This window comes from Sciurus carolinensis, chromosome 3 (genome assembly GCF_902686445.1).
Source record: "Sciurus carolinensis chromosome 3, mSciCar1.2, whole genome shotgun sequence".
NCBI classification, from domain to species: domain Eukaryota; kingdom Metazoa; phylum Chordata; class Mammalia; order Rodentia; family Sciuridae; genus Sciurus; species Sciurus carolinensis.
In genome coordinates this window covers 4,635,835-4,663,449 of record NC_062215.1, presented here as the reverse complement: position 1 = coordinate 4,663,449, position 27,615 = coordinate 4,635,835, and the positions used below count along the sequence as shown (strand labels likewise).

The 27,615-nt window shown below is 56.1% G+C and overlaps 1 protein-coding gene across 1 annotated transcript; it reads right to left on the bottom strand.

The window, feature by feature from the left end:
- Mxra7 (matrix remodeling associated 7) lies at window positions 1-27,093 on the bottom strand. The gene is made up of 4 exons (XM_047546854.1): window positions 26,778-27,093; window positions 11,625-11,688; window positions 7,824-7,917; window positions 1-1,370 (listed from the first exon to the last, which is right to left on the bottom strand). The coding sequence occupies exons 1-4, from the start codon at window positions 27,045-27,047 to the stop codon at window positions 1,256-1,258; spliced, it is 543 nt and encodes a 180-aa protein (XP_047402810.1). The 5' UTR covers window positions 27,048-27,093; the 3' UTR covers window positions 1-1,255.
- Window positions 27,094-27,615: the final 522 nt, after the last annotated feature.

Genomic DNA, 27,615 nt, shown 5'->3' with positions numbered 1-27,615 from the left:
AAGGAGCATCAGTGTTTGGACATCACAGGAGGCACGGAGCACATACCATCCACATAGAAGCAAAGGGAAGTACAAGCGGGAGAAGGTTCCTGAAGAATGCCCAGCGTGCGAGAAAAGGAAAGTTAACCCTCCTCCCCGGGCTACTGAGTTGGGTGTGTAAAAACGCCACAGCTTCTTTAACTTAGTGTGCTAGTTCAGTTTTATTTTAGCAAATAAAAACTCTGAGAGCTTTAGGCCGGCTCCTTGTCATGCCCTCCAAACTCACTTGGCTCCAGAGCGGCGAGAAGCAGGACCTCTGGGTGCTAAGCAGCCACCGCTACTCCATCTAGTTCACTTCTCCGGGGAGAGCGCCCCCCTCTGGCGTCCCAGGATCACTTGGCGTTTTTCCAGCTGCTGCCTGATGAGGTTCTCTTGCTCTGCACAGAGGCCTGTCTTCTCTAAAGCCGTCACTTCCTGGAAGGGGGGAGTCATGTTGCCTTTTTTTGTTTTTGCAGTGCTGGGGCTTTGACCCAGGGCCTCACTCGTGCTGGGCACGTGCTCCACCACGGAGCCACATCTGCAGCCCCACGTTGCATACTTTATTTCTTCTATCTGCAGTGTCTTGTATAGTTCTCGCTGTATCATAGGTTCTCGCATCTTAACTAAGTATATTTAAAGTAAGATGACTCTGCTTCAGTGAGAGAAACCCTTAGAGGGTATTAAGTCCAACACCACCGTCTCATCCAGGATCCCAGGGTGAAAGCTGAGTCTTTGAATTAGTTGCCCCTGCTGCCTGACTACCATGATAGAAACTTCCAGAAATCCTTCTAAGGTACAATGAGGCTGTAGTGTTGTTAGACTAGACACACCAGCAGCAGGAACTGCTACGACCTTCCCCACAGCACCTCTGAATTCTCTCCACACCATGTGCTGGGGGTCGGGTTGGAGCCTTGGGGTCAGCGCTCCTGGACCACTGGCCTGAGTCTGCATGGGAGGTTGGACTGTCTGGGAGGACTGCCCAAGTGACAGCAGGAACCTCACCAGCAAGCAGAAGCCATGGGGGCCAGGGGTTTCCTCCTTGGAAGAAAACAAGGTGGATTCCTCTAAAATGACACACAGACGGCAAGGAGCCAACCTGCAGCACTACACATCTGCGTTGGCGAGATGACGTGAAGCCTGCGGAAGCCTGGAAGTAGCCTGTGCCTGGGCCGTGGGTCGGGGAGAGGCCGGGACGCTGGGCACACGCCGTCTCGGCCTGCAGACGGGCCAGCGCAGGCTACATGTCGTAGAGACGGAGCTGCTCCTGCAGGTCACCGTCGGACATCTCGCCAAACGTCTCCTTGTTGTCCTTCATGAGCTTGAAGATGGCAGCCAGCTGCTCCTTCTGAACTCTGTCGAGAAGAAAGAACAAGAGGAAAAAGATGCTTCCAACCCAGGGGAGACAGGCCGCTGGGCGCGTGGGTGGGGTGGGCTGTCCTCCCCATGTGCTGCTGCCTTTGCTTCTTCAGAAACAAAAATAAAACGAACCCCTCTGACAATGTGGGCGCTGCCTCGCTCTGGCCTGCTCACCTGGGCGTTCTGTCTCAGGCTTGCTGCAGAGTCCGGGGCCCCAAATGCCATTTAGGTTCACCGTCCTCAACTTCCCTGTCGTCTGTGTGTGTGTGTGTGATTGTGGGGACAGCATGCCTTTACTTGCACATTTTTATGGGCACTAAGGATCGAGCCCAGTGCCGCACACCTGCTAGGCAGACGTTCTGCCTCTGAGCTACGGCCCCAGCCCTTCCTGGGGTCTTCAGTTTATTGGTGGCCGCGCAGCTCACAGTGAGGCAAGGAGGAAGAGCCTGGGTTCAGAGGGGTGAGGGTGACAGTGAAGGAAGAACGGCTGGCTGGGAAGGGGGCACATGCAGATGTGCAGGCGAGAGGGTGTGGCAGGGGCAAGGGCAGCTGGCATCCGTCCCTCAGATTTCCCTGCCCAGGGGGAGAGCTGCCTTTTCTTCTCGTTCTTTTTTTTTTTTTTTTTTTTTTATGACCTCCCTTTTCTACTTTGCACAAAGATGCCCTATGGCCTGCAGCGGCCCTGCCCCTCTTCCCAGGAAAGGACGCAGGTGAAGATTAGCCTCAGTGTTTGCCCAATGTGGGTTCTGTGGTTGCAGGCCATGCTGTTATCTACCTGAGGCTCTGACCAGCTCAGGGCAACTCCCACGGCAAACATGAGGCGGGTGAGACTCGGCAGGAGCCCGGGAGGGGCATGGCTCTTGTTCAGTTCTGGTGCCCTTGCTTGTCAGCATGGCTGGCCACTGCAGCCTGGTTCTGTCTGTTCCAGTTTCTTGCTTCTGCTGTTCCTGCCTGCCACACCAATGGCCTGGCACCTTAAGAGGACGTAAACCATAGTGCAGGCTTGGACTTCCCAGCCCCACCTGGGAGTGGCTTTGCTACAGTCCCATCTGGGACAGTACATCTGGGTCCACCAGAACGCAGGCTTCAGCAAGACTCCGGGCCACCAGCATCCCCCACGCTGCCTGCAGGGTGGTCTCTACACCTGGCCTTACGCTTTACACAGTACTCCTTCTGCCATAACCCCGCCCTCCTCGGCCCCGCCTCTTCCACTGAGCCAGCAGTTGGTTTTCTGTCTACAGTGGCATTTAGAAGCCAGACGACCAAGGTCCCAATTCCCAGCCTCTTTTGTCTGGAAAAGTTACGTCTATAGTCAGTTCTGGGAAGAAGGGGCCTATGATATGGAGTCCAGCACCCTCTGCACAAAGAAGGAGGTGCCAGGGACTGACAGGGAGGGAGGCGCAGAGCAGCCTGGACACATCAGTCAGATGTATGTGTGGACATCTCCCCCCAACTGACACGCGTCAACCTCACGTGGCTTTGGTGGCTGTGACTGTTGCGTTTTTAACAGGGTAAAAGTCTTCAAAATAAGAGTTTAACCAGTTCCAAAGAAATTATGTAGATTATGATTTTTAAACAAAGCAAACTGAAAAAACACACAGTAACCAAGATCATATCCTCAAAGTTTATTGGGCTGGTCGAGGGCTGAGTACAGAGAACCAGGCTGTCGGGTGGACTTCGGGTGCTACCTAGGAACACCTGCGTGGAGGTGTCGCTACTGTGTATCAGTAAGGCCCTGGCTTGGACAGGGACACTGCTGCTGCCCGTTAGCAACATGTGAGGCATCTTGCTCAGTCAGTGGCTCTGTGCCGAAGGCACCGACTGGGGCTGTAGCTCTGTCACTGTCCTGCACCTAAGGTAGCAGGCCAGGGGGGGCCACCAGCAGTGCATACCCGGAGCAGGGGCTGGACGTTCCTGGCCTCCCATCACATGGAAAGTGTTTCCGTAAAATGTCTTAGCCAACAAATCCAAGGACTGCAAATTCACTTGGCATAGTATAAATATTGTCAAATATAAAATTCTAAGAAACTAACTTGGGACTGATCTGATTTTCTGGAGAAGTTCTATCTGAAAACTTCTAAGAAAAGGCATAGTCCAGAAATCTATTTTACACTAACACGGTTATTATTGCTTCTGCCAAAGCACTAGTGGAGATTCTGCTGAGCTGGTACCAACATCAGTGAAAAGGCCTCTTAGTGACCAGAGGGCTGGACCCAGGCCTCCTCCAGCTGAAAGAGCAGGGCAGTGGGAAGCCAGTGCCTGGCTCTCTGCGGCCCGGTGAGCCACATGGCGTCTCTTTCCCCCAGCAACTAAGTCAGTCTGAGAGCAGGAGGGACGTGGGCCCCGAGGGAAAGGGCACGGTGGGCCAGGGAACACAGGTGAGCTGGGCCACATCTCTCTGTCATTATTCAAAGTCTTTTGGGGTTTGGCTTCAACACGGGCAAAAGGAGGAGGGCTGGGATAAATTGTACTCTGCTTTAGAAATGTTGGAGCTGTTGAAATTGGTGGTATCTCAAGTGTAAAGGGTATATAGAGAGTAAACTTGGGCGGCAAGAAAGAAACCAAATCTAAGGCATGAGCTCAATATCTTAAACCCTTTAGCTCAGCAAAGTGACCACCATCGAGATGAACTTCTCCAAACAGGGCAGAACCCAAGGAATTCCAAAGGATCCTGCTATTTGCCAAAGGGGTTCCTGGTTGGGGGGGTCTAAATATCTCAGTAGAATTGTAGGCAAGTGACCCTAGGAGCCTACATGGGCTTCTTTGTGGGGGTTTTCATTTTTATCTCTCAAGGTTTTAAGATGCCAAAAGAAAAGCCTTCAGGAGGAGGCTAAGGACAACTTCATTATTCTTCAGTTCTGTAAAGAGAAATAGGGAGAAAAGATAATGCATTTTACTCTTTCCATCTTACAAGTACCAGGGGACAGGAAAGGGGAACAGGCGGACGAGGAAGGAGAATGTTTGGAATTGCAGAGGGCATGTTAGACGCTGGTTGCTCAAACGCCTGGCAGTTTGTGTCTCATCAGTTGCAGCAAGATAGTCTCTGCAAGGTGGCCAGAGCTGGCAGGGCCACATTCAGCCTCTGCAAGGCCTGGAAAGTAGCTTGCTGACCTTTCTATGGTTAAGCTGAGCATGTTCCTATCACCTAGGTCACTTGTGATGTCCACTGGCTGCGTTTTGCCGTGCGGAGTGCTTCCCCAGCGGGGCCACTTGGAAATGAGTTTGCAGAGCACCCACGAGGGATCTGATTTTGTGTCTTTGGTGCCCTCTCCTGGTGACCAGAGTCTGTGCAGCTCCAGCGAGATGCACAAGTGAGAGCTTGAAATTGGCTCTTGAATTCAGGTCTGTCCTCTGGTCTCCCAGATGCGCCAGGCACAAGAACCACAGTCCCAGGTGTGGTTGCTCCACCACCTCCCCCCATTCCCATTATGTCACACAAAACCCCTCCTCTAGAGTCACGTCCATTTCCAGAAGAGTCAGGACAGTCCTGCAGACTTTCAAATGCAGGCGCATGGGGTCTTGGGCCTATCTGTCCACCCTGGCTCCGAGCTGGGTTCCACCTCTCCTCTGGGACCAGCAGATGGGAAAAACCGGGGAGGCACCAACGGTGTATTGTCTCTTTCCTGCCAAGTCATGAAGCCAGCCAAGACTTGCGCTTTACTAGCTCTGGGGGCGGGGGGGGGGGGGGGGGGGAGGCAGGGGGGGGCTCTTGCCCTGGGGAGCTGTCACCAGCCTGCAAGCCAGCCTTCCCAGTCGCACTCTGAGCTGAAGGTGGCACCTCCCAGGGAAGCTGCAGCGGGAACCAAGGAACACCCCCAGAGGCAGAGCCAAAGCCAGGAGAGCATGTGTACCTCCCACCCAGAGGGGACTGAAGACGAGCAGCCCAGAAAGGACAGCAGGGTGTTAAGCAACAGCCACTCTGGATTTATAAACCTCTCCACTCGCTGGCCCTTGGGTGAAGGGAGTCTATCTGTGAGCAGTTTCAAGGGCGCGGATGCCCAAGCAAGCTGGGGGGAACTCTCCTGGGGCGGCCTGCTCCCCTCCCCTTCCTCTTTGCCAGGTCCTGCAATCCTGGGAGCAGGCCTTCTGGGGAACGCCAGGACCCACTACAGATTTGGGCTCCAGGTGAGACATGGCAGCCGAGCTGGTGCAACTGAACTCAGGGACCTGCAGCATTCACCTGTTAACCAGCTGGCCCCTCTACTGGGCACCCTGAGTGCCCGGAACATAATCAGAAGAAGGCAGAGAGTCTGGTAGGAAGAATTTGGCAGGCGAGAAGAGCATCCTGCTCGCCAGCTTTGGTTTCAGCAGTGTGACGACAGCATGAGTGTTCTATTTCCTAGGACAATTCCAGGGCAGTTCCCTGGACTCAGCTGGCCCCAGGACTGCCTAGTGGCCACCAGACCCCCTCACCCCCTTGGAAGGTATCGTGCTGAAGATGAGAAGACTGAGCCAAGCTGACCAGCCTCTGCAACCCCAAGCATCACCACGTGAGGAGCTGAAGCCGTGAGGCCCCGAGGGGGCCCGGGCAGCTCCACACTGGAACCACATGCAGGGGCAGGAGGGAACAAGCAGATGTCTCAGGCACTCAGCTGCAGGGAGCATGCTGGGCGGGGCGGTAAGGGAATGGACCTGAACTCCTCTGCCAGCCCTTCTCAGCCCTAGCCCTAAGTGACATGACGGCTGCAGTGTGCAGAGGAGGAGCCAGGAACCCTCCCGCAGCCCAAGAGTCGCTCGTTGGCACAGTGTCCAACCCACAGAACAGTTGAGACCGGAATGTGGGTCTGGAGGTCTGTCCCCACAGACCCAGCGGGAAGGCCCTGTTGGGAAATGGGGAGTCTGCTCTCTTTGAAAATAATTCAGAGATGAGTCTCCCAGAGATGAGGCCCCAGCTCTGAACACGGTGGCCGTGGCAGCCTGGCCCTGCCTGAGGCCTGTGCCCACTCACTGGTCAATGTCCCCATCGTGCATCGACCTCAGCAGACAGGATACAGCTGTGGCTTTGTCTCTATTGCATCCACAGAGCCCTCTCCTCCTGGGCCACACGCTCCTTCAGGGGTCGTAGGCCACTGATTTCTCACCTCTGTGGAGGAGAGTTCCAAAACAGCCGCAGGCCACAGAAAAGGTGTGGACACAGCTGAGTCCACTGGGCTTATGTCAACTGGCAGTGGCCCCCTGTGGCCCTGGCTGTGGTCTGCAGCCCCGGCCTTGAGGAGCACAGACAAACCTGTGCATGTCCAACCAGCCACAGGGTCAGCCAGAAGCATGACACCGCATCCCACAGCCACCAAGATCTCAGCCTGGGGTGGGGCACTGGGACCCCCAACCAGCTGGCCCCTGGTCCTCCAGGGACTTAATTAGCCCTGGGAAAGAGGCCTTCTGTGCCTGCAGTTGCTCGGCAGGACAAGAGGAGAACTCGGGGGACAGGAAGGCATTTCAGTTACGAGGCAGCGGGGAGGGGGCTCAGACCAGTCAGTGTTGTTGGGGACACATCAGTAGTATAGGGAGGCACCTAGTCTAGGAAGTCATTCTCCTTACCAAAAGGATTTGCAAGAATGTTTGTGGCTCAGGACCTAGGGAACTTGCTACAGGGAAGTGAGGTCAGAGGTCAGCTCAATCCTGAAATATAAAGGCAGCAACCGGGTCAAGAGGCAGCGTCCTCAGTGCCCAAGGAGGAGTGGGGGGCTCCGCGGCGGCTCTCCCTCCCACCTGGGCCTACCCTGCCAGGCCCTCTGCTCCCAGCGGGGGGGCCTTCCCGCTGAAGCCAGCCCTGGAGGGAGGACGGACTCGTGGGAGGGCAGATCTGAGGCTGGGGGATGCCGGGGCCCAGGAGCAGCCAGAGTGCGGATGCAAGAGGGCCTGAGCCTGTCCAGCCCCCAGGCTGCGGCGTGCGCGTGGTGTGCCAGTGGAGGCCGGCCAGCTGTGAAGCCCGCTCCCTCCCGCGGCCAACGCCCTGTCCCGGTGCTTCCCGCGCTCCTCCGCCACCCTGGCAGGATGCAGTGCAGGGGAATGTTGAGGGAAGCACAGCGCGTGGCAGGGTGTCCGGCTGGTGGGGGTGCAGGCAGCCCAATCCAGAAACGCGGCCCCGCTGCCTCGCCTCAGCGGGGCAGAGCAGGGAGGCGCGGCTGCCGCCCAAATCGCGTCCCGGTGATGAACTGGTTTTGTCCTGGACTCTAGGTGAGGGAGCAGCCGGGCCTGCTCTGGACGCTTCCCTGGCGTCTCATTTGTTCTTTAATGTGTGGGGGACAATGCAAGCAGCCAACTGGCTCCAGTCCCCACCTTCCCACCCAGGCTGAAAACTACCAGGCCAGGAAAGAACCCCAGACGGAGCGGGGAGGGGCTCCTCGGGGGCGTGGCCAGGGAGGGCGTGGCTGGAGGAGGCCACGCCCCTCAGCTCCCACGGGAGCCACCCCAGGGCAAGTCCACGTGCATGCGGGGCCCATGCCTACCTCTGCTCCTCCTCCAGCTCTTCTTTGGTCATCATCTTCTTATATTGGTTTCCTCTCAGCTGCCCAGGGCTGTACTTAAAGGAGAACGTCTCTCCTGTGGGGATGAGGGGGAGTGGGTGAGAGCCGTGGCAAAGGGTGAGGGGAGCCCCAAAACCCAGTGTTTCTTTTCCTTTATTAGTGTGAAAAGCAACACCTCGGTCAGAGAAGCCCTGTTGCAGAGGGACAGACCACAAGCCCCATCCAGCCCAGTCTCAGGGTGGACACTCTGCAACACTGTCCTCTGGCCCCAGCACCCACACCTAAGCCCATCTCAGGCCTCCATGGAATCCTGACATCTTGCCCTGGAAGTGGGGACACATGAAGACAGAAGAGTCAAAGACAAACTGCCCTCCTCACCTGTGGCTCCAGCCCCTGGGTGGCATCTCCTCCCAGCTGTGTCTGCCCCTCTCTGGCCAACAGTTCCCGCAAGCCACCATCGGCAAGGCTCTTCCCCCACCTCACCTCCCAGCCCAGCCACTGCTGCCAGGCAGCCCCCCTCGGCCCCAGGGACCTGCCGCGCTGGGCTTGGGAGCATCAGGTCAGCCGAGCACATTCTCCCATCCCTCCCCCACAGTTATTAGAAATCTGGAAACACAACTGGTCACAGTGGTGGTGACGCAGGGTCGGTCACAGCGGCTGGAAGCAGGCATGTCTGGAAGGGCACAGTGGGTATGCCCGTTCCTGAGAGCAGCCACCACAGCTGCCTAAAAAGATGGGCAGCCATCCAGGCCTGAGGAGAGCCCAGGGGGCTGGATTAAGGACATGTGACCTGGAGTGAACAGGGGTCAGAGACTTCGAGGGTGAGCGAGTGCAAGCGAGTGGAGAGAAGCTATGTGTCCCCCCAGGCCTCAGGCCTAGCTCCATTAACACATGGACGGCTGGGTGGGGACAGCCGCAGACCCTTCCTTTCCCAGCTGCTATTCTAGAAGTGTGTCCCTCCAACATCAGGAGGCTCCTCATCTGTCCCAGCAAGACAAGCCAGGTCACCGTTGTCTCTTTGAGTGGTGGCAGTCAATGTCATCAGATAGGTTGATGTGGGCTCATGGGGAGAAGGCTCTTGGATTAGGGCTCCTTCTGAGGAGAGAGGAAGAACGTTCTGGATGCAGGCAGGTCCAGGGCCTATGCATCAAACGCTGGCACAGGAGGAGAGAGCAGGGGGCTCCTGTGGGACCCTCCCCAGCCAGCTGCCGGGCTGGAGCTTTCCTTGGGGAGCAGCCGCTACATGTGTACAGGATTACTCTGCTCTTCACTCAGTCCACGAATACTCAGGGAGCACAACTGTAGGTGCCAGGGATACAGCGCTTGGGAGGCTGAGGCAGGAGGGTTGCGAGTTCAAAGCCAGCCTCAGCAACTTAGCGAGAAAAAAAAAAAAGACACAATTTGCAGTTGGTCCCAAATGCTCTGCAGAGGACAGCGGAGGTGGGGAGGGCTGCTTGAACTGGAAATCGACCATGGGGAGGGCTAAAAATAGGAGGCTGGGAGAGGAGCTGGGGTGTGTGGTGGGACGGCCCCAGCAGGCTGAGTCTGCCTGGAGGATCTGAAGGCAGGAGCGAGGGGGTGGGAGGACGTGGTGGGAGAGGCAGGGAGGTGGTGTGGGCTGGGGCCAGCTGTCAGGGGAGCCCTGCGGACCGAGCAGAGAGGGCAGGCCTTCCTTGGCCCATCAGCTGGCTCTCTCGGGCTTTGCTTGCCCATGGAACGTGCAGGGCGTCCAAGCCCTATCCTGCCCTGGTCCCTGGAATCAGGAGCTTCTTGAGTCCAGAGTTTGGACAGATGAGCCAGGGACCTGGGAGCCACCCTGAGCCACTGCTTAGAGCAGCTGTGATCATCCTGAAGGAGAAGGGGCCTGAGTCCCTGGTTATCCCCCAAAGCCCGAATGTCCTGCAGCCCTTGTGACAGCAGCTGCAGCCACAGGTGCAACTTGCCACCGACCCTCAGTGTGAGCCCAGAAGAGGCAGCTGAAGCAAACAGGGCGACTCTCACATAGGGTCCTGTGTCGCTGTTTTAGAAAAATGAAACACGAGGCAGCCACCAGCCGGCGCTCCTCTGGGGAGCTGTGGGGCAGGTCTGATGAGCTCCATTTTCTTAGCCAGGCAGAACCACTGGCTTGAAAGGCACTAACTTGATCACAAGAAGGGACCAAGCCATACACAGATGCACCTGATTCCGCAAGACCAGTGGGTTCAACGTGAAAGGCCCGGGGAGGGGGTGGCTTCCTCTTCCAGGCTACCTGAATTCCTGGGTTGCTTAGGAAAGTCACTTTGCCGACACTAATCAATTAGCCTGAGAGGCTGAGCTGCTGGCTGCAGAGAGGCTGGGGGTCCACTCGTGCTTCCTTCTGACAGCTGGGTCCGTCCACCTTCCCTCCCTCTGCTTCATTAGAGATGGCAGGAAGCCCTGGGGGCAGGGGCTGTCCAGGGACAGCAGCTCAGATAAGGAGAGAGGGCTCGGGGACAGACCCATGGTGGGGTTTGTGTGAGGAACGAGAGCCACCTCGGGAAGAGTGGGTGGTCTGCCAGGCCTCCAGCTGTCCGCACTCAGGGGCCTATGTCCCCAAGTCACTAAGAGGAGCCTGGCACCACGTGGAGAGCCACGGTTGCAGTGAGTCCTTAATTGGAGATGATGCAGGAGAACCAGTGACCCCGACAGAGGCCCTCCCTGGCCCGGGCAGAGGTCCCCCCACTGCCAGTTGCTCACTACGCCCCGCACCTCAGCTATGGCATTCCTGAACCCCCTCTTTCCAAGGCTCTCACCAGTAGCCAGCGTAAAGGCACAGCTAGTTTTGCGGTTTAGAAATCATAAAATATTCCAAACACAGAAAAGTTACAGAGTCACAAGCCTCTGGTGCTGCTGCTGCCTCTGTGCAGGCGTTACAGGGCTGGCCTTCCTTCTGTGTGCCAGCCTCTTTTAGAAAAATGCCATGGGACGGATCAGCAGGGGCCTCAGGCTCGGTTCTGCCTGTCTGTCCATGGCACGTTGGAACCTCAGGGTCAGTTTCCTCTGTTCTCAGTCACTTCCTCTTCCCTTTCTGAGCCTCCTGGAATGGCATGGCTGTGGGGTCAGTGAGCTCCAGCCAGGGGCCAGGTGTCCCCTCCTGTGCCTGCCTTCTAGAGAAAAGTGGCCTGCGAGTGGCTTCTGTCTTGATAAAATGGGTCAGAGACATTTGGAGAGAAAGGGGAAAGGCTGAGCCTGCTCTCAAGAGGGGAGGGGTGCGGCTCAGTGGTAGAGGCTTGGCGGGCCATGTGAGGTCCTGGGTTCCATCCCCAGGACCACAAAAACAAAACAAAACAACAAAACAAAAAAGCAACCCAGAGTTAGCCGGGTACGGTGGCGCACACCTGTAATCCCAGGGGTTCTGGAGGCTGAGGTAGGAGGATTGAAAGTTAGGGGCCAGCCTCAGCAACTTAGCAATGCTCTAAGCAATTTATCAAATTGTCTCAAATAATAAAAAGGGCTGGGGAGTGGCTCAGTGGTACAGCCCCCTGGGTTCAATCCCCAGGGCTATAACAAAAACCTAGCAGGAGGCAGGGCAGGACAGAGAAGCCAGTGAATCCAGAGTCCTTGCAACAGGGCCTCCTGTAACTAGAAAGGTTCCTTTTATAGACGGAAAAGGCCAGGGAGGTGGCGGGTGAGCAGGGCTTGGCCAGGCCACCATTCCAGGCAACCCCTCCCCTCACACCTCTGGCTCTGGTACCCCCAGCAAGGCTCGGACCTAACTGCTCCCTCCAGGGGGGCAGAGACTGCAGCAGAGGGAGTCCCACTCACCGTCCTCGTCCTCAGGCCCTGCTGGGGGCGGGTCCTTCTCACTGTCCGAGTCTTGCTCCTCTTCCTGCAAGACAAAGGCAGGGGTCAGCGCCACGGGCAGAGAGCGGGCAGTGGTCAGCTCTTGGGGACTTTCATGTAAATACTCTACAGGAGCAAGCTGAGCCCTGGCCCACATCAAGAGATGTGTGAATGGGTGGACGGGGTCAGAGGACCACCGTGGGAAATAGGCGGGCAGTGAGTGGACAGAAGATGGGGGAGGGGCTCTAAGGTCCAGTGTGACCAGGTCTAGCAGTAGCACCTGTCCTGCAGCCAGGGTCCTCTGGCAGGTGGAGACTGTGACAGAGCAAACACTTGGTGGGTCAAGGTGAAGAGGGACTCTGAGCCCAGGAACAGTGCTCCTTTAACCTGTGCATCTCGTGCCCTTGACCTTGACCTTGACCTTCCCCAGGCAGTGCTTGTCTGGTCATTTGGAGGCCATTTTGCTGAGGGGATCTGGGACTTCCATCCCTCACTGTAGTGAGCAAACCAGAGGCACAGGAGCAAAGCTGGCCAGGCTGTCAGGGCCAGGGCCTCAGCATGGATGCAGGGGAATCTCAGGCCCTCCCTCTAGGCCATTTTCCATCCCTGACCATCTCCATGTCCACTTTCCCAACTGGAGCTCCACCTCCTCAGCTCAGGTCTCTCCCACACACAGAAGGCAGGAGGCATGTACCCGGATGGCCTCTGTGGAAGGAAGGGTGACTTCAACCTGCAGGAATGCTGGAGGATGAGAGGGACATGCCAGGGGCTGGGGGGCGGGAGGGACCTGGGAGCCCTGCAGGTGAGTGTGGAAACAGTGCTGGTCTGAGAGGAGAGACAGAAGCGAGCTGCCCAGCGTGAAGGTCAGGCCAGGCCTGGCGAGAGAGCGCCCGCCTGGGGGTGCTGGCTCCTCCCACTCAGCAGCGTGCACAGGGCCCCAGGGTGACCTAAGTGGAGCCAGGACGCGCCCAGGGCACAGTTAAGGACGGTCGTGTCCAGGCTGTCCAAACGCCTCCCGAAGTTTGCAAAGTGAGTGTCTTTGCAACTGGGGATGGGCAGACAGGCCTCTCCAGGGGCCAGGAATAGGAACCCCCTCCCCATGCAGCACCTCACTTCTAAGAGTCAGTCCCCCCGACTGCACTTCTATCCAGTGACGCTGTGCCAGGCAGAACAAGCCACAGCTGGAGACCGCAAGAGTCCACCCATTGAGTTCAACGCCTTCTAGCTGAATGGATGAGTTTGGTGAACCTGGTCCCCAAACACAACGGTTCCATGTCTTACAGAGCACGCAGGCCCTGCGTTAACGGCATGCCACAAGAATAGGGCGCCAGGGACCGGGGCCAGCAGCCCTCTGGGCGTGTGTCAGGGTGCTCCTGCTCCTAAGTGCAGAGGGGAAGCCGCTGGAAACAGCAGCCACCGCAGGGAGCGGAGCTGGGGAGGGCAGCTTCCCTTCCAACCTTTACATTTCAGAATGATTTGAATTTTCTAATCACATGCATGAGTTACTCCATGTATTTTAACAAGGCTAATGGGGTCTTTGAACAGCGAGACTGGGGCTGTTTTTTAAAATGTATGTATCTTTTCCATCAGAGCGGGGCAGGAGTATGACGGTAACGTAATAAGATTTGGTCTCTGCCCCGTTCCTGCCACAGCACTCCAAAACTCGTACCCATCTTCTCGGAGACAGAAGGAGCCTTGTCCTGATGTTTGGTCTTTGACCTCAGCTCCCGATGCAAAGCCTACACCCCCTGGAGCCCCGTGGACAGAGGAGAACCTTCTGCCCTCCCAAGTCAGCTCCTGGTGGCCCCTGGATGGGGCTGGTCTCCAGGAAGACCGAGCCACCGAGAAGCACGCGGAGCCCTCGGCCGGCGCCCATCCTTAGACGAGGCGAGCTAGCCATGGGCTGGGCCAGTGAGGAGGGCATAGTCCCCAACCTCCAGAGAGCTCTGGGCTCGGGCATGTCCACAGTGGGAGGAAGGCACACCCTCACTCCACAGGGACAGAGCTGCTGTGCTCAGCCCCCTTGGGGACCTCGCCCTCAGTGCCTCCTGGCTATTTGTTACTGTACCCTTTAAAATAAACCCATAAACACCAGGTGTTTCCCAGAGGCTGTGCGCTGTCTTAGCAAATGACCCAATCCAAGGAGGGTCTTGGGATGCCCCAATTTATAGCCAAGTTGGAGGAAGTGTGGGTCACCCGGGGACCCCACTACTTGTAACCTTGCGACTGGCATCTTGAAGCGGGGCGGTCTCACAGTCTGAGTCCCCCCCTGCAGGGTCTGCCCTAACTCCGCGTAGGTAGTGTCAAGAGTTTCACTGCAGGACGCCCGCTGGGCACCAGGACAGTTGGAGAAGCGGCTGGTCACAGGCCGAGCGCTGTGAAGTGCTGGGTGAGCAAGAGAAAGGCAGCCGCCCTCTTTTCCCTGGACGCCTTCTTTAATGACAGGCGGACATCACCCTAGTCGGGAGAGGGCCCCAGAATTAAGCCCCAGATGGGGAGTAAAGAGGAGGCCAATTCTCCCATTATGTGCCAGGGACACAGAGATGAACAGAAAAACAGTAAAGGATGAGCACAGCCCTGTCCTTAGGGCGCTCTGGTCCCGTGGGAAAGGCATGTGAAAACATGGCTGCAGCCCAGGGCGAGCAGGCCCAGGGCTGAGGGACTGGTGACCCCGGAGGGCCCGGGCTGCTGCCTGCAGGGTAATCAGCTCCACCACAATCAAGGGCCCTGCAGCGACGAATGGTCAGCAAATGGTGCACCCTGGAGCCCCACAGGAGGGCGCCTGGCATTTACCTGGGTAGCCTGTGGGCTTTTAGAGAACACAGAGGCGATAATAGATTCCTGCGTGTGTGTGTGTGTGTGTGTGTGTGTGTGTGTGCGGTGCTGGGGATGGAATCCCGGGCCCCAGGCATGCTAAGCATGTGCGCTACCACTGGGCTACATCCCCAGTCCCCCGTTATTCTTTTTACAAAGCAAAACACCCCTCTTTATTGCATTTGGCCCTTACTTCATAAAAAAAATAGGTCCACACAGAAAAATAGAAGACTGACAGCTGCAGAAAAGAAGTGGAGGTTCAGAAGCAGTGCAGTTGGGACAGCATGGAGACCCCTCAGGAAGAGGGCACGGTAGCCTGGGGCCAGTGCTGTTCGGAGCTGTGAGCTGTGTGTGACGTGAAGGGGACAGAGGGCTGGACGGTACCATCTGAGGAACGCCCAAAGAGCACTTCCTGAGGAGGGCAACTCTCCTTCCTTACAGAAGCCCCAGGGCACGTTCAGCCTCACAGACTGTTTTCAGAGCTCTGAGAGGCATCGGGCAACACTGGGGCCTGAAGAAAGGGGCTTGATGGGTCAAGTATGGTCTCCGAGGGCGGCACTCTGCGCAGGGCCCGAGACAGGGCTGCTGGCAGCTGCCGTGGGAAGGACATTCTGGCCCAGGCACAGGCATCATGCCCAGCGCACCAGGCCTGTCCCAGCTACTCCATGAGCCTGGCAGGACTGCAGGGAAGGTGTGTGGCATGAAATGGTCAGAAATGGGGGACAGTACTGGAGATCTAAGGTGGCACAGGAAAGGGTTCCGGTTTCTCTCTTCAGGAAGCCAGGAGCCCTCGAGAGCTTTACAACTGGAGAAGCAGAGGAGAGCGGCATTGGGTGCCGTGCACGGGTAGGGCAAGAGGAGGGCCGGAAGAACTCGGAAGAGGCTCCCAAGCTGGGGCTGAGACCTGAGGCTGCCCAGCCTTCAGCTCCATGCCTGATGATCAGGGCGGGACGCTGCAGCAGGAACAGTCCCGGCCTCCCGGCCTGAGGCACAGGAGTCTCCTGGAGGCAGCAGGATCCCAGCAGAGCAGTTCACTCTGGGGCCTTCGAGGAAACAGGAGGGAGCAGCTGTTCAGGTGCTAACTGGGAATCTCTCAGGAGGCCACTGGTTTTTATTCTTATTTTTTATTTTTGAGATGGGGTCTTGCTATGTTGCCCAGACTGGCTTTAAACCCCTGGACTCCCACTTCTGAGTACCTGGGGTCACAGGTGGGCCTGTCTGCCAGCTCCCAACAGTTGATTTCTCCTCAGCGCCCTAAGGCTGCTGCATGGTGCCCGTGTCTCGCGGGTTGAACCGTGTCCCACCTCACCCCCATGCGAACGTCGAAGCCTCATCCCAAGCACCGCAGCCCCACAGCACAGCAGGCCTCGACAGCTGCAGGGCCCCATCCACCAATTTGCCCAACTGTGGATCAAAAATATTTGGGGAAAAATTGTGCTTGTATTGGACACATACGGACTTTTCCTCCTTGTTGTTATTCACTAAATAATAAGTGTAACAACTATTTATACAACATTTACATTGCATTAGGGATTATAAATCATCCAGAGCCAGGTACAGAGGCTCATGCCTGTAATCCCAGCCACTCCAGAGGCTGAGGCAGGAGGATCACAAGTTCAAGGCCAGCCTTGGCAACTTAGTTAGACCCTGTTTCACAATAAAAAAATTTTTTTAAACAGCGGGGATGTAGCTCAGTGGTGGAACAACCCTGGATTCAATCCCCAGTACTGCAAGAAAATGAATTTGTTAATTGCTAAAATAAAAACAACTTTTAAAAAAGCAATCTCTGCGCTGGGTGTGATGGCACATGCATGTAATCGCAGCAATCTGGAAGACTGAGGCAGGAGGATGGCCAAGTTCAAAGCCAGCTTCAGCAAATTAACATGGCCCCAAGCAACTTGGCAAGACCCTGTCTCAAAATAAAAAATAAAAGGGCTGGGGTTGTGGCTCAGTGGTCAAGCACCTCTGGGTTCAATCTCTGGTACCAAGAAAATAAACGAGTAATCTACAGACGACTTAAAGCAGAGGGAGGAGGTGTGCAGGACACATGTGGACACTGGTCTGTGGGGAGCCTTCCTTACCTAGCAGAATCAGACGGGCTGAGCCATGGGACACTGAGGCCTGACTCCTAGGAACTGGCAGCCATGGAGGACTGTCCCAGATCGCCGGGGGAGTATGTGGCACTGTGTGGGAGCCGTTCCCTGTCTGGTTCTATGATAGCTTCCGTGAGCAAATGGCTGCCCTGACTCCACCCCCTCCTGTCCATCACAGAGGAAGCCCCTCCCATCTGGCCCCTTTACCTGTGTGACTATAAAATAGAGTTGGACTACTCCTTCTTGTTAGAGGCCAGATCTGGTATGGCCAGACCCATCACACCCCCTCCCATTTGAAAAGCATATTGGCTGTTTTGTGATTAGGTAAGTTTATGGGTAATCGATTGATTTATAGCCAACGTTGTCCTCTGGAAGTTAACCCTTTGTCATCCATGCAGAACGTGGCAGAAACCACCACACTATGCCATTTGAGATAAGGGACTTGAGTATCTGCCGATTTTAGTATGTGCCAGGCCCTGACAACCCCCTGAGACACTGAAGGATGCATTCAGAAACAAGACCTGTAACAAGGTGATGGAATAAGGCCCCTAGGGGTCCCTGGTCCAGGATGCTGTCTTTATAGGAGGGAATCTGGACGCAGAGATACAAGGAATGTGCAGACAAAAGACCATGTGAGAAAACGGGGGAGAGAGAGGGGGTGAACAGGAGAGGAAGGAGCCATCTGGAAGCCAAGCAGAGGCCTCAGGAGGAATCAGCGGCCCACCTCGAACTTGGACTTCCACGCTGCAGAGCTATGAGAAATGACACTCCTGTCAAGTACCTGTCTGGAGTATTTTGCTGCAGGAGCCCTGGCAAATGAACACACCATGCTTCTAGTGAAAGTAAATCAATTTCACTAAAATTGTGACTTGGTGGCCCCCATTAAGACAGACAGCTGACACCAACCTGGCTGGTCCCCAGAGCTGACCTGGCTGACCTGACACCAATCACAGCATTGACCAGAGTCTCAGCATTGTATTAGTGAACAGAGAGCAAGTTTTAACTTGTTATGTTCTGGAATAATTTTCCAATTCAGCTTTTTCCTCTAGTGAAGGCAGGAGAGGCAAAGCAAAGAGAAGTTCTTCCCATGGCCTCTCTGTGGCCAGGAGCCCCAGACAAACTCCCCAGGGGCCAAGGGCCGAGACGGCAGCACAGGGGACAGGCAGGCTTCTGGGGCCCCGTTGGGAGGCTTCTCGCCAGACTCCTGTGCAGCAGCGTGTAGCCATTTATGGCTGCCTGGGCTGATCTCATGAAGCCCGGAAGTGCAGAGAGGGAGGGAGGGACATGGGGTGGGAGAGACAGAGAGATGAGACTGAGACGGTGTGTGTCTGTGTGCTGCCAGGGGAGATGGCGCTGGGGTCCCGCAGATGGGATCTGTTGGGGCAGCCCCAGAGCAGCCTCCTGTGACTGCACCAAAGGGACTGGCTGATCCGAAGGATCCAAGGACCGAAGCCCCAGTGGGCCCGGCAGTGGGAGGCTGCCCCCACTCTAGAAGGGGTGTCTTTCCCTCCCCGAGAATGGGCAAGGCGGATGGGAAGGGGGGCAATGGGATGGTGGCCTCCAGGGTGGCCCGACTCCCCTCCTTCCAGAAGGAACCCATTACGCCTTCAGGTGCTGGTCCTCTTCATCGGGGGAGCACCCTCTGCAGGACCGTGAAGCTGAGCTGGCGCCAGCTCTGCAGTGAAGAGCAGGGGCAGCTGGGGCAGAGTCCTTGCCATTCTCTCCCCAAACGCTCCAGGAAAGCCACCCCACCCCAAATGACAGCTCCAGGGGGAGGACAGGCAGCCTTCACTCTCCAAACCCTTCTCTGTGGTGGATGGGCACCTCCCGGGGACAGAGAGCTTCCCTTCAGAACTAACAAGTGCTCCAGACTGGCCCCCTCTCAACCCTGCCTGGCTCTGCATCTCTGGCACTGCCCGGTGGTTGGGGAGGCTGATTCCAGCCTGACTCCCCTTTTCCATGCTGACTTCTCAAGTCTCCCCCTTGCCCGGCAGGTTCTGGGTCTCCCTTTTAATTTCTGCTCTTCGGCCTCATGCCACCTGCCTGTACTGACTGCTGTGTTCAATTCCATGATCCCTGGCTTTCGACATTCTGTGTCCAGTTTCTTCTGCTACCAGGTTTTTGGAGGTCGGCCTTCAGGGGCTTACCGAGATGCATTCTCATCTTCCACCATGGGGGGCGCCATGGGACTGGCCAGTGGGCCGAGGCTTAGGCTGCTTTTTTGGACCTTGGCTTGGGGCCATGATGGGTCCTTTGCAGTACACCTGAGGGCCCTGAGGGTCCTAGGGGTGGGGAGCAAGGTCACAGGATATGACCTGGAGGGCCTTTAGCTCTCCGTAAGGAGCTTCTCTATAAGATTAAGGAAGGAAAAGGGCATTTGACACTTTAGAAAATGTTAGAAAACCACTGATCTCACGTGGCTGATACCTTGATGAACCATCCAGTCTCTGAACTCCAGCAGCACTGAGTTCCTGACACACTCAGGCCACCTCTTTGGGGCAGGCACCACAGGCAGGCTCTGAGTCCAGCTAGACTGAGGGCAGGAAGGGTTCCTTCCTGCCACCCAGGGCGGAGACAAGGAGCCATGGCTTCTTGTGTTTCTTTTTGTGGTTTGTGATGCTTATTCCTTCAACAAGAACTTCCTAGGTGCCTCTGTGTGCTGGGTACCTGGGATGCAGTGGTGACTGGCGGGTGAGGCTCGTGCTCAGGAGCGGACATTGCCCAGCAGCCGACAATATGCACCAAAATAAAGATGACCTCACCCTGGATTAAGTGCTACCAAGAAAGCCAAGTAGGATACTGCACTGGAGAGCGAGGGAAGAGGAGGCGGGTGACCATCCGTCTGCCTGCGTCACCAAGGACATGGAGATGTGCCAGGTGAGGAGGACTCGTGTGAAGACCCGGGCCAGAGCCAGTAGACACCCGAGGGTCTGGACGTGGGCACTGACCTGGGAAGCTCAGCGCTAGGAGGCGGGCTGCAGATGCCTGGGCAGCAGAGGCGAGAGGGGCAGCAGAGGGGAGTGAGAATCTGTGTGCAGGGGAAGCTAAGCAGGGCCTTAAGCAGGGAGCTGGGATGTTGTTTCTGGGGTGGGGCAGAGGTGGCCAGGCAGCAGGGAGCTTCGGAGGAGGGCATCAGACAGCCCAGGGGAGCCTCGGTCCAGAGCAGCATCCAGCGAGGACAGCTGTGCTCAGGTGGGAGGTAAAAGACAGGACACCCAGGGCTCCTAACCTGAGCAGTGGACAGAGCCACAGTGGAAGCCAGGATGAGAGGAGGGATCTGGGTGGGAAGGGAGGCACAAGATGGAAAAGAGGAAGCTGCTCATTAGACACGTGGAAAGGCAGGGGAGGAGGCCCTCCCCAGGAGACTGGGCTGGAGACTTTGGGGTGAAATCACCTATGGATCAGGAAGGCGGTGTGACCGGTGTGTTCTGGAAGGCACCATGAACGGCCAGCTCCTGGGCCAGACCTTCAGATGACAGTCCCCGCATGAGCTTTTCCAGCTGGGGCAAGGAGCAAGGGAAGCGCTGTGCCAGGCACCCACTCACGGAGCAGGGAGGGTGGGGAGCCAGAAATGGAGGGAGAGAAGACGAAGAGCCGTGGATGGGCTGTTCCTCTCACCCCCGGGGATTCAGAAGTCCAGACCAGAATCCATCCTGGATTCCCAGTACAGGCACACCCACCAGCCCCAAGCAAACTCCGCTCGGATGATCAGGGCCTGCCAGACTCAATCCCATCATATCTGCAGTTTTTGGCAGCGCTCCTACAAAGAGGATTTAGAGGACATCGAAAGCTTCCTACCCAACAAAAGAAGCAAGAAAAGCGCCCTTGGGCAGCAGTCTGCACTCCAGCCGCCCTATCAGAGATTACCAGGTTGAGCGCCAGTCTTCACATTTGGGTGGAGGGAAGGTGGAGGCTGGGAAAGAACTAAAGGATCCACAGAGGCAGACCCGAGGGGGTTGGGGAAGGAGAGGATTTTGTTGGGGAAAATCAGGTTGAACAGTTTTGGCCGTGTCCAACCTTGAACATGCTGATACTCGTGGCCAGTTGCTAAAATAGCTTGTGGAGCCTGCAACCAGAGGACACCGAGTCTCAATCTTCAGAAGGGTGGTCTGACCTAGAGTGGGGTGAGCTGGGGGTTGTCCATAGATACCATTGGGTTGGGGTATTTTCTTGTCTTGAGATTTAGCTCGAATTCTGGGTCCTTGGCAACTAAGAATCTGCCCAGGAGGAGCCAGGTGCCCTGGCACACACCTGCCATACCAGCAACATGGGAGGCTGAGGCAGGAGGATGGTAAGTCCAGGCCAGCCTCAGAAACTGAGAGAGCCCCTGTCTCAAAATAAGAAATAAAAAAAGCTGGGGGTGTGGCTCAGTGGTGGAGCACCCCTAGGTTCGCTCCCCAGGATCCCTTCCCCTGCCACACAGAGAGAGAGAGAGAGAGAGAGAGAGAGAGAGAGAGAGAGAGAGAGAGAGAGAGAGAGAAGGCTGGCAAATAGCTCAGAGCCAGCAGCCTATACCAGGAGGCTCCTGAGCCTTGTCTACACCTCATGGTCCACTGTGTGACCTTGAGAGTGTCAAGCCCAGTGCGCCCAGACTCAGGTGGTTCATAAAGCTCTGACCACTGGGATCCGGAGTTTCCCAGAAACCCACCCATTGAGGGCCCAGTGGTCTCATCCTCCCCGCTGGGGTCTCAGAAGTCTCTGAGCGTGGCTTGAGCAGCGATGGATTTCTAACCCTCCACGGCAAGGCAGCTTCCTTCCTGAGACACAGTCTTTAAAATTTTACTATTTCTCACGAGGTAGAAAATTCTTTTTTATTTTTAAAAAATAGTTGTTTTTGGTTGTTGGTGAACTTTATTTTATTCATTCATTTATAGGTGGTGCTGAGGATGGAACCCAGTGCCTCACACAGGTGAGACGAGCGCTCCACCACTGAGCCCCAGCCCCAGCCCTAGAAAGTTCTGCCAGCTGAGGTTTCTGTGTGCCATCAAGATTCTTCTCTCTGAAAGAACTAAGTTGAGCTATCAGGAAAGCACCCAGGCTTCTTTCTTATATGGAAAACAATTAAATGATGAGTTTAAACAACTTTACAAAAACACCCTTTTTAGCTACCAAATGTGCAGCCCTGTTTCCAGCCCCCTGTCCGTCTGTTCAGTTGACGTACACGGGCACAGTTACATCTTATTTTCTTTACTTATTAAACATTACTTTTCTAATGAATCGAATGTCCTAACTAATGAATGCTGGATTATTTCCAGTCCCGTTCCCTCAGTCAATTACTAGACCTATTAAGGAATACGTGTTTGTGCACCTGCCCCCCCTCCCAATTTGTACATTGAAGCCATACCCCCTCTTGCGTGTGGGGGAGGACTTTGGGAAGTGATTAGATTAGACAGGTCATGAGTGGGCCCCTGGGGTGGGGATTGGGGCCCCCCTCGGAACAGGGAGAGGCACCAGGTCTTCCCCTTCTCTCTGCCAGTGAGGATACAGTAAGAGGGTGATACCTGCAAGGTAAGATGCCTTGACAAAGATCCAATCTGCTGACACCTGGATCTTGGATTTTCCAGCCTTCAGAGATGTGAAAAAGAGATGGCTGTTGTGTGCGGCGACAGACTATGGTACTGTGTTACGTCAGCCCAGGTTGACTGAAGACAAGACCCCAAAGTGACAGGAACAAATTACCAAATAGCTACTTGGCCCCTATTCCGTGTGTTGGAAAGAACAAGGTGAGATCACACTGGCCTCATGGAGGCCAGGGTGGATGGTGGGGAAGAGGCCTGCCCTGCCCACTCTGGGAGGGACAGAATCTATGCAGCTTCAGGAGGGTACCCTTGTGGTCAAAGCCCCGCTAGGAAAAGAGACACTGGACCTAACTTTAGAGGAGGAAATCAGGCAGAGCCACAGGACCAGGACAGACAGCTGGAGGCCCTGCAGCCACCAGGCCACCACTACTGCAGTGTCTGAAAAGCAGAGCCCTTCCTGGGAACCCCCCATTGGGTTTTGTTTTTCCAATATCATATTTGTATTTTGAAAAATTCCAAACCTTCGGAAAAGTTGAAAGAACTATACAGTAATGAACACCCATATACCCTTCACCTTGATGCACCAATTCCGCCATCTTTCCTCTCTCTTTCTCCATATAACCCAGGCTTTATGTAACTATTTGAATCATGACCGTTGTCCCTCAATATTTCAGGATTCCTGCCTTAGCCTCCCAGGTTCTTGTCCTAAGGACAAGAACATTTTTCTACAAGACTGTATGCTGGTATCACAATCAAGAAATTCAGCATTGACACAATGAAATGATCTAACACATTGTTCATTTAAAACAAAAAGTCTTGGGGCTGGGGGTGTAGCTCAGGGGTAGAGCAAAGCCCTGGGTTCCCTCCTCAGCAGCATGCACGCAGAGAAGTCTCCATCACCTCCCACGTGTCCTTCCTAGCTCCCCACCCCCACCCAGTTCAGCATCCATTCCAGGACCACGTTGTCCAGCTCGCTGGTCACACGGCTCTTAGTCTCCTGTAGTTTTCCCTGCCCTTTCCGCACAGAAGCAAGCTGCTTTATACAAAGTTCCTGCTCTGGGGCTTGAGTGTGCAGCGTTTGCTTAACATGCACTGCCCAGGCTTTGATCCCCAGGACCGCAAAAAAAAAAAAAAAAAAAAAAAAAAAAAAAAAAAAAAAAGAAGAAAGAAAGAAAAAGCCCCCTATTTTTTTTTTATTTATTTATTTTTGAGATAAAGTCTCCCTGTTTTGCCCAGGCTGGCCTCAACCTCCTGGGCTCAAGTGGCTCTCCTGCCTTAGCCTCCCAGGTGGCTGGGAGTAGAGACACATGCCATGCCTGGCTTCTACTCTGTTTTTGAGGACAGCTAGAACCCAAGTGCCAAGATGTCTGAGCTCTCGCACAGACAAAGCATTTAGTGCTACTGCCCCTGGATCGGTGCTTGACCCTCTGTGCATGACGCTGCTGGGGAACCCTAGGACACAGAGACAGCCCTGCTGGAATCCCTACTTCCTTTAGGTAGGAGGCCCTCCTGGTAATTCTAAAACCCCAACCTACATGGAAGCATCAAAACCCTGCTACTCTCTGGCCTTAGGAGAGACCAGCTCTTGTCCTTGATAGGGTCATGTTCTTGTCATTGTCCTGCACTGCCCACTACACACTATCTCCGTAAGAGAAATTCAAAGAGGTTCTAATAATGTGATTCCACCCTCTCCTGGGACTCCTTGCCCTGGCTGCTCTGCAGAGGGCAAGGGAAGGGAAGGGAGGGGACAGGAGAGGACCTCCCTGCTGCTGGCCTGGGCTGCGCTGATCTCATCTCCATTTCTTCAGCTCACTCTCAGGGCCTCAGCCCATAAATGGCCCCTTCCCGCCACTTGGTCCTTGGCCATGGAGGGTACCCGGCCACGTGGGATGCTGCCTGAGTGATCTGCTGCAGCAGCTGATGGCTGCTTCACAGAGCTCCAGAGCCTTCTCAGTAATCAGCTTTGTGAGTCAGAGGCAGCAGCTGCCCCAGGCTGCCCAGGCCTCCTGGGAAAGAAGAGGATTGGATTAGAAGGGAAGCGGTTAATGGAAGATGAAGAGGGAGGGAGGGAGGGAAAGGAGGAGGGAGAGCCGGGGCTTAGCTTGCCTCTCCCTTCCTGGGCAGTGGCTTCTGAGCCAGCAGTAGGTAGGGTGCCCTGCTCCTCCAGCCCTTCTCTCTGGGTTCACTTAGGGAGCCTGAGGGAGGCTGCCCGCGTCCCCTGCCCCCGTGTAACTTCCCCCAGAGACCTTCTTCCCAACTATCTGCTAAGCTCCTGATCATCAGAATGGGAAACCTTTGGAAGTGCCCAAGTCAATTTTGAGACACTTTCTAAGTAGCCGCTTGAGTTCTTCCCACTCCTGGGAAGGGTGGGGAGGACACAAAGGTGTGTGCCAGCCCTGATCCAGGACCTCGCGCTGGAGGTGAGGGGAGCTGACCAGCTCAGAAAGGGCTGGGGCCCTGAGTCCAGAGGGGAGGGCCAGACCTCCCAATGAGGAAAATGACTTAGGGAGTTCTCCCACGGAGTGGGTTTCCTCAAGACAACTGGGATCGGGTCTGTGGGGACATGAACTCCTCATACTATATGCTGAGGAGGGTCTGTGGACCTCAGAGAGCGTGCATCACCCAGAAAGGGGCAAATTATCTTTCTTTCCTTCCCTCTCTCTCTCTCTTTTTTTTTGGGGGGGGTGCTGGGTATTGAACCCAGGGCAGTGAGCTTGTGAGGCAAGCACTCTACCCTCTGAGCTATATCGCCAGCCCTCTTTCTTTCTTTCTTTTTTTTTTTTAATGGCACTGGAGCCTAAGCCAAGGGCCTTCTACCACAAAGCTACAACCCCTCCTCTTTTTATTTATTTGAGACAAGGTCTCACTAAGTTGCTGAGGCTTCCCTTGAACTTGTGATCCTCCTGCCTCAGCCTGGGATCACAGGCCTGCACAACCACATCCAGCTGAGGACCCCGACTTCAACATCATTGAACCCACACATGTCATATGTGCTGACAGCTCAAACGCTCTGTGGAAAGTTAAGAAGTACCATACCCCAGAGGATCCAGAAATGACTGAGCACCATCCAAGGACATTTTGGCATTCAGTCTGGAACCTACTGCTGGGTGATAAAGGATCAATTCACAAATAGGGCTGATGGAGAGCCAATGATGTCCTGAGAATAGTCCCATGAGACCAGGAGTAAGGCAGGAGTCCCAAACATGGGAACAAATATAACACGTAGGCATGTCTAAGCCCCACCTGCCATTAACCGGGTAAGGTATGCAAGCTCCCCCTGCAAGAACAGCATGGCCTCTGCTTAGCTTAGACATACTCCACCTTCCCCAGGGCTGGTGAGAAGCCATTCTAATGACACAATTAGTCATCCACTTGTCAAGCAAAGCGCCTGCTCAGAGGGGGTCTGCAGCACTAGAGGGAAATGCCTTGTCTCTGCCTCCTCCTCTCTCCTTTGCTTCTCTCCAGTGTAAACCCCTGTATCCAGCAAAGGACAGAGTGAGTGGGCATCGCAGACCTGCTGACAACGCACTAGAGCAGCCTTCGCCCTGGCTGTCTCCTCTCCTCCAAAGCAAGGAGCTCAGGAATAAGAGGAAAGTGTTACAGTTAGACTTGGGGGTGCTCGCCCGGTGGCCCAAGCCCATCTGAGGCTGAGAATTCCAAGTTTGAGCAACCATGACCATATAGTGAGACCCTGTCTCAAAATAAAAAATAAAAAGACCTGGGCTACACAGCTCAGTGATAGAGCACCTCCGGGTTCAATGCCCAGTACCGGGAAACACACACACACACACACATACACACACACACACAGGACACCAGTGGTGGGGGCCTGTGCCAGCCACCCAGTGAAATCCTGGTGACAGGGCAAGTAGGTTTCTAACCTGAAGAGGTGCATCTGAGAGAGCAAGGGCTTGCTGGGTAGGAAGATGAAAGTTATCCTGGGGCAAGACAGGGTGGTCAGGGAGAGCTGGTGGCCAACACTAGCCAGGGCCTGTGGCCCAGATGCTGGGCCGGTTTGGGGACCCCCAGGAGGGTCCTCTGGCAGCTTTCACTCCACACAGGCCTGACTTGTCTGCACCCTGTGGGGTGGGGTAGGGGACGTGCCAGAGTCAACGTGCAGTCTGAAAATGACAATAAAAACGATTGCAACGATGAGTCCAGTCCCATGGGCCTCACAAAACGCCACAGTGATTCTGGAATCTGGATTTCAAGTGGGCCTAAAAAGAGGTAGCTCTTCTCCTCACCCTCCGAAAGTACTAAATTGTCAACATCAAGACAACTTCTACTGCGGGCCTTGAAATAAGCCACGTGCAAGTGGATGTGGGCACCGGTGGGCGCAGCGGGGAGAGGACCCGTGCAGCGAAATTCCAAGCACGGTGGGAGGCCTGGGAGCGCCGCGGCGCGGAGCCTCGACCGGGGCTGGGGCGGTTCCCGGCAGCAGGGGCGGAGGACGGGAAGAAACGAGCAAACAAACTCCAGTCGGCCCGTCACCCGCGTTACTTCCAGGGGAGGATGGAGAGCCGCGGACTTGGCACGCCAGGACCCTGGTTTCCTGCCGGCCGCCCGCTCTGCCCTTCCTGGGGGCGACCGGCCTGGCGCCTCGCGGCCCCGCTTCCCTGGCTCTGAGGGTCGACAGGGCCGACCCAAGCCACCGAGGGTCCTGGGTCCCCGGGGTGGGGAGGGCGCCCGCGGGCGCGCCCGGTGCGTACCTGCCTCGCCTCCGCCGCCTGCTCCTCCGCCTCGGCCGGCGCTGCTACGGGCTCCCCGAGCCCCGCGGGCTCCCCCGGGCCCTCGGGCTGTCCTGGTCCCCCGGGAGCGGTCGCCGGCTCAGGGGCGCAGGGACTTGCCGGCACCGGAGCCGCGCCGGCGGGACCCGGGCTCGCGGCCGCCCCGCGCCGCACCAGCAGCCAGGCGAGCAGCAGCGCCAGCGCGGTGGCCAGCGCGGGCAGCGCGGCCAGCAGCTCGGCCGGCGCCTCCATCGCGCCCCCGCCGCCGAGTGCCGGCCCGCTGGGACCCCGAGCGAGCCCGCCGCGCCCCGCCGCCCGCCCCGCCCCGGGGCGGAGCCCCCGCCCGCGCCCCGCCCCCACCCAGGGCCCCTAGGGGGCGACTGGGATACCGGGGGCTGGAGCCCGCACCCTTGGGAGGCGCAGGAAGGCAGACACCCCTCCACCCAGGACCTGGGCAGGCCCGACGCTTTGGGGCGCAATTTAATTATCCCGGCTCCGCTGTTTGCAAACCGGTGTGAGACGCTCCTTTCTCAGGTGCCCTTTGATTGTCATCTCCAGCATCATGGCATCATTTCGGTCCTGTACAAAAGTTCATCGAGAGCAATCTGGGAACCTTGGTGCTAGCTGGGGAAAGCTGGGAGACAAGGAAGCCTAGGAGGCTTATGGAAATGACGTTCCCGACTGCCTCCTAAAACAAGGAAAACCAAGCGGGAAGCTGGGCTCCTCAGCCCTGGCCACGTTTACAGGCGTGTCAACAGCGGCTTTTATTCCTGGGCATTGACTTAATGCGTTTTCACAGAGGACATCTCAGATCTAGGCC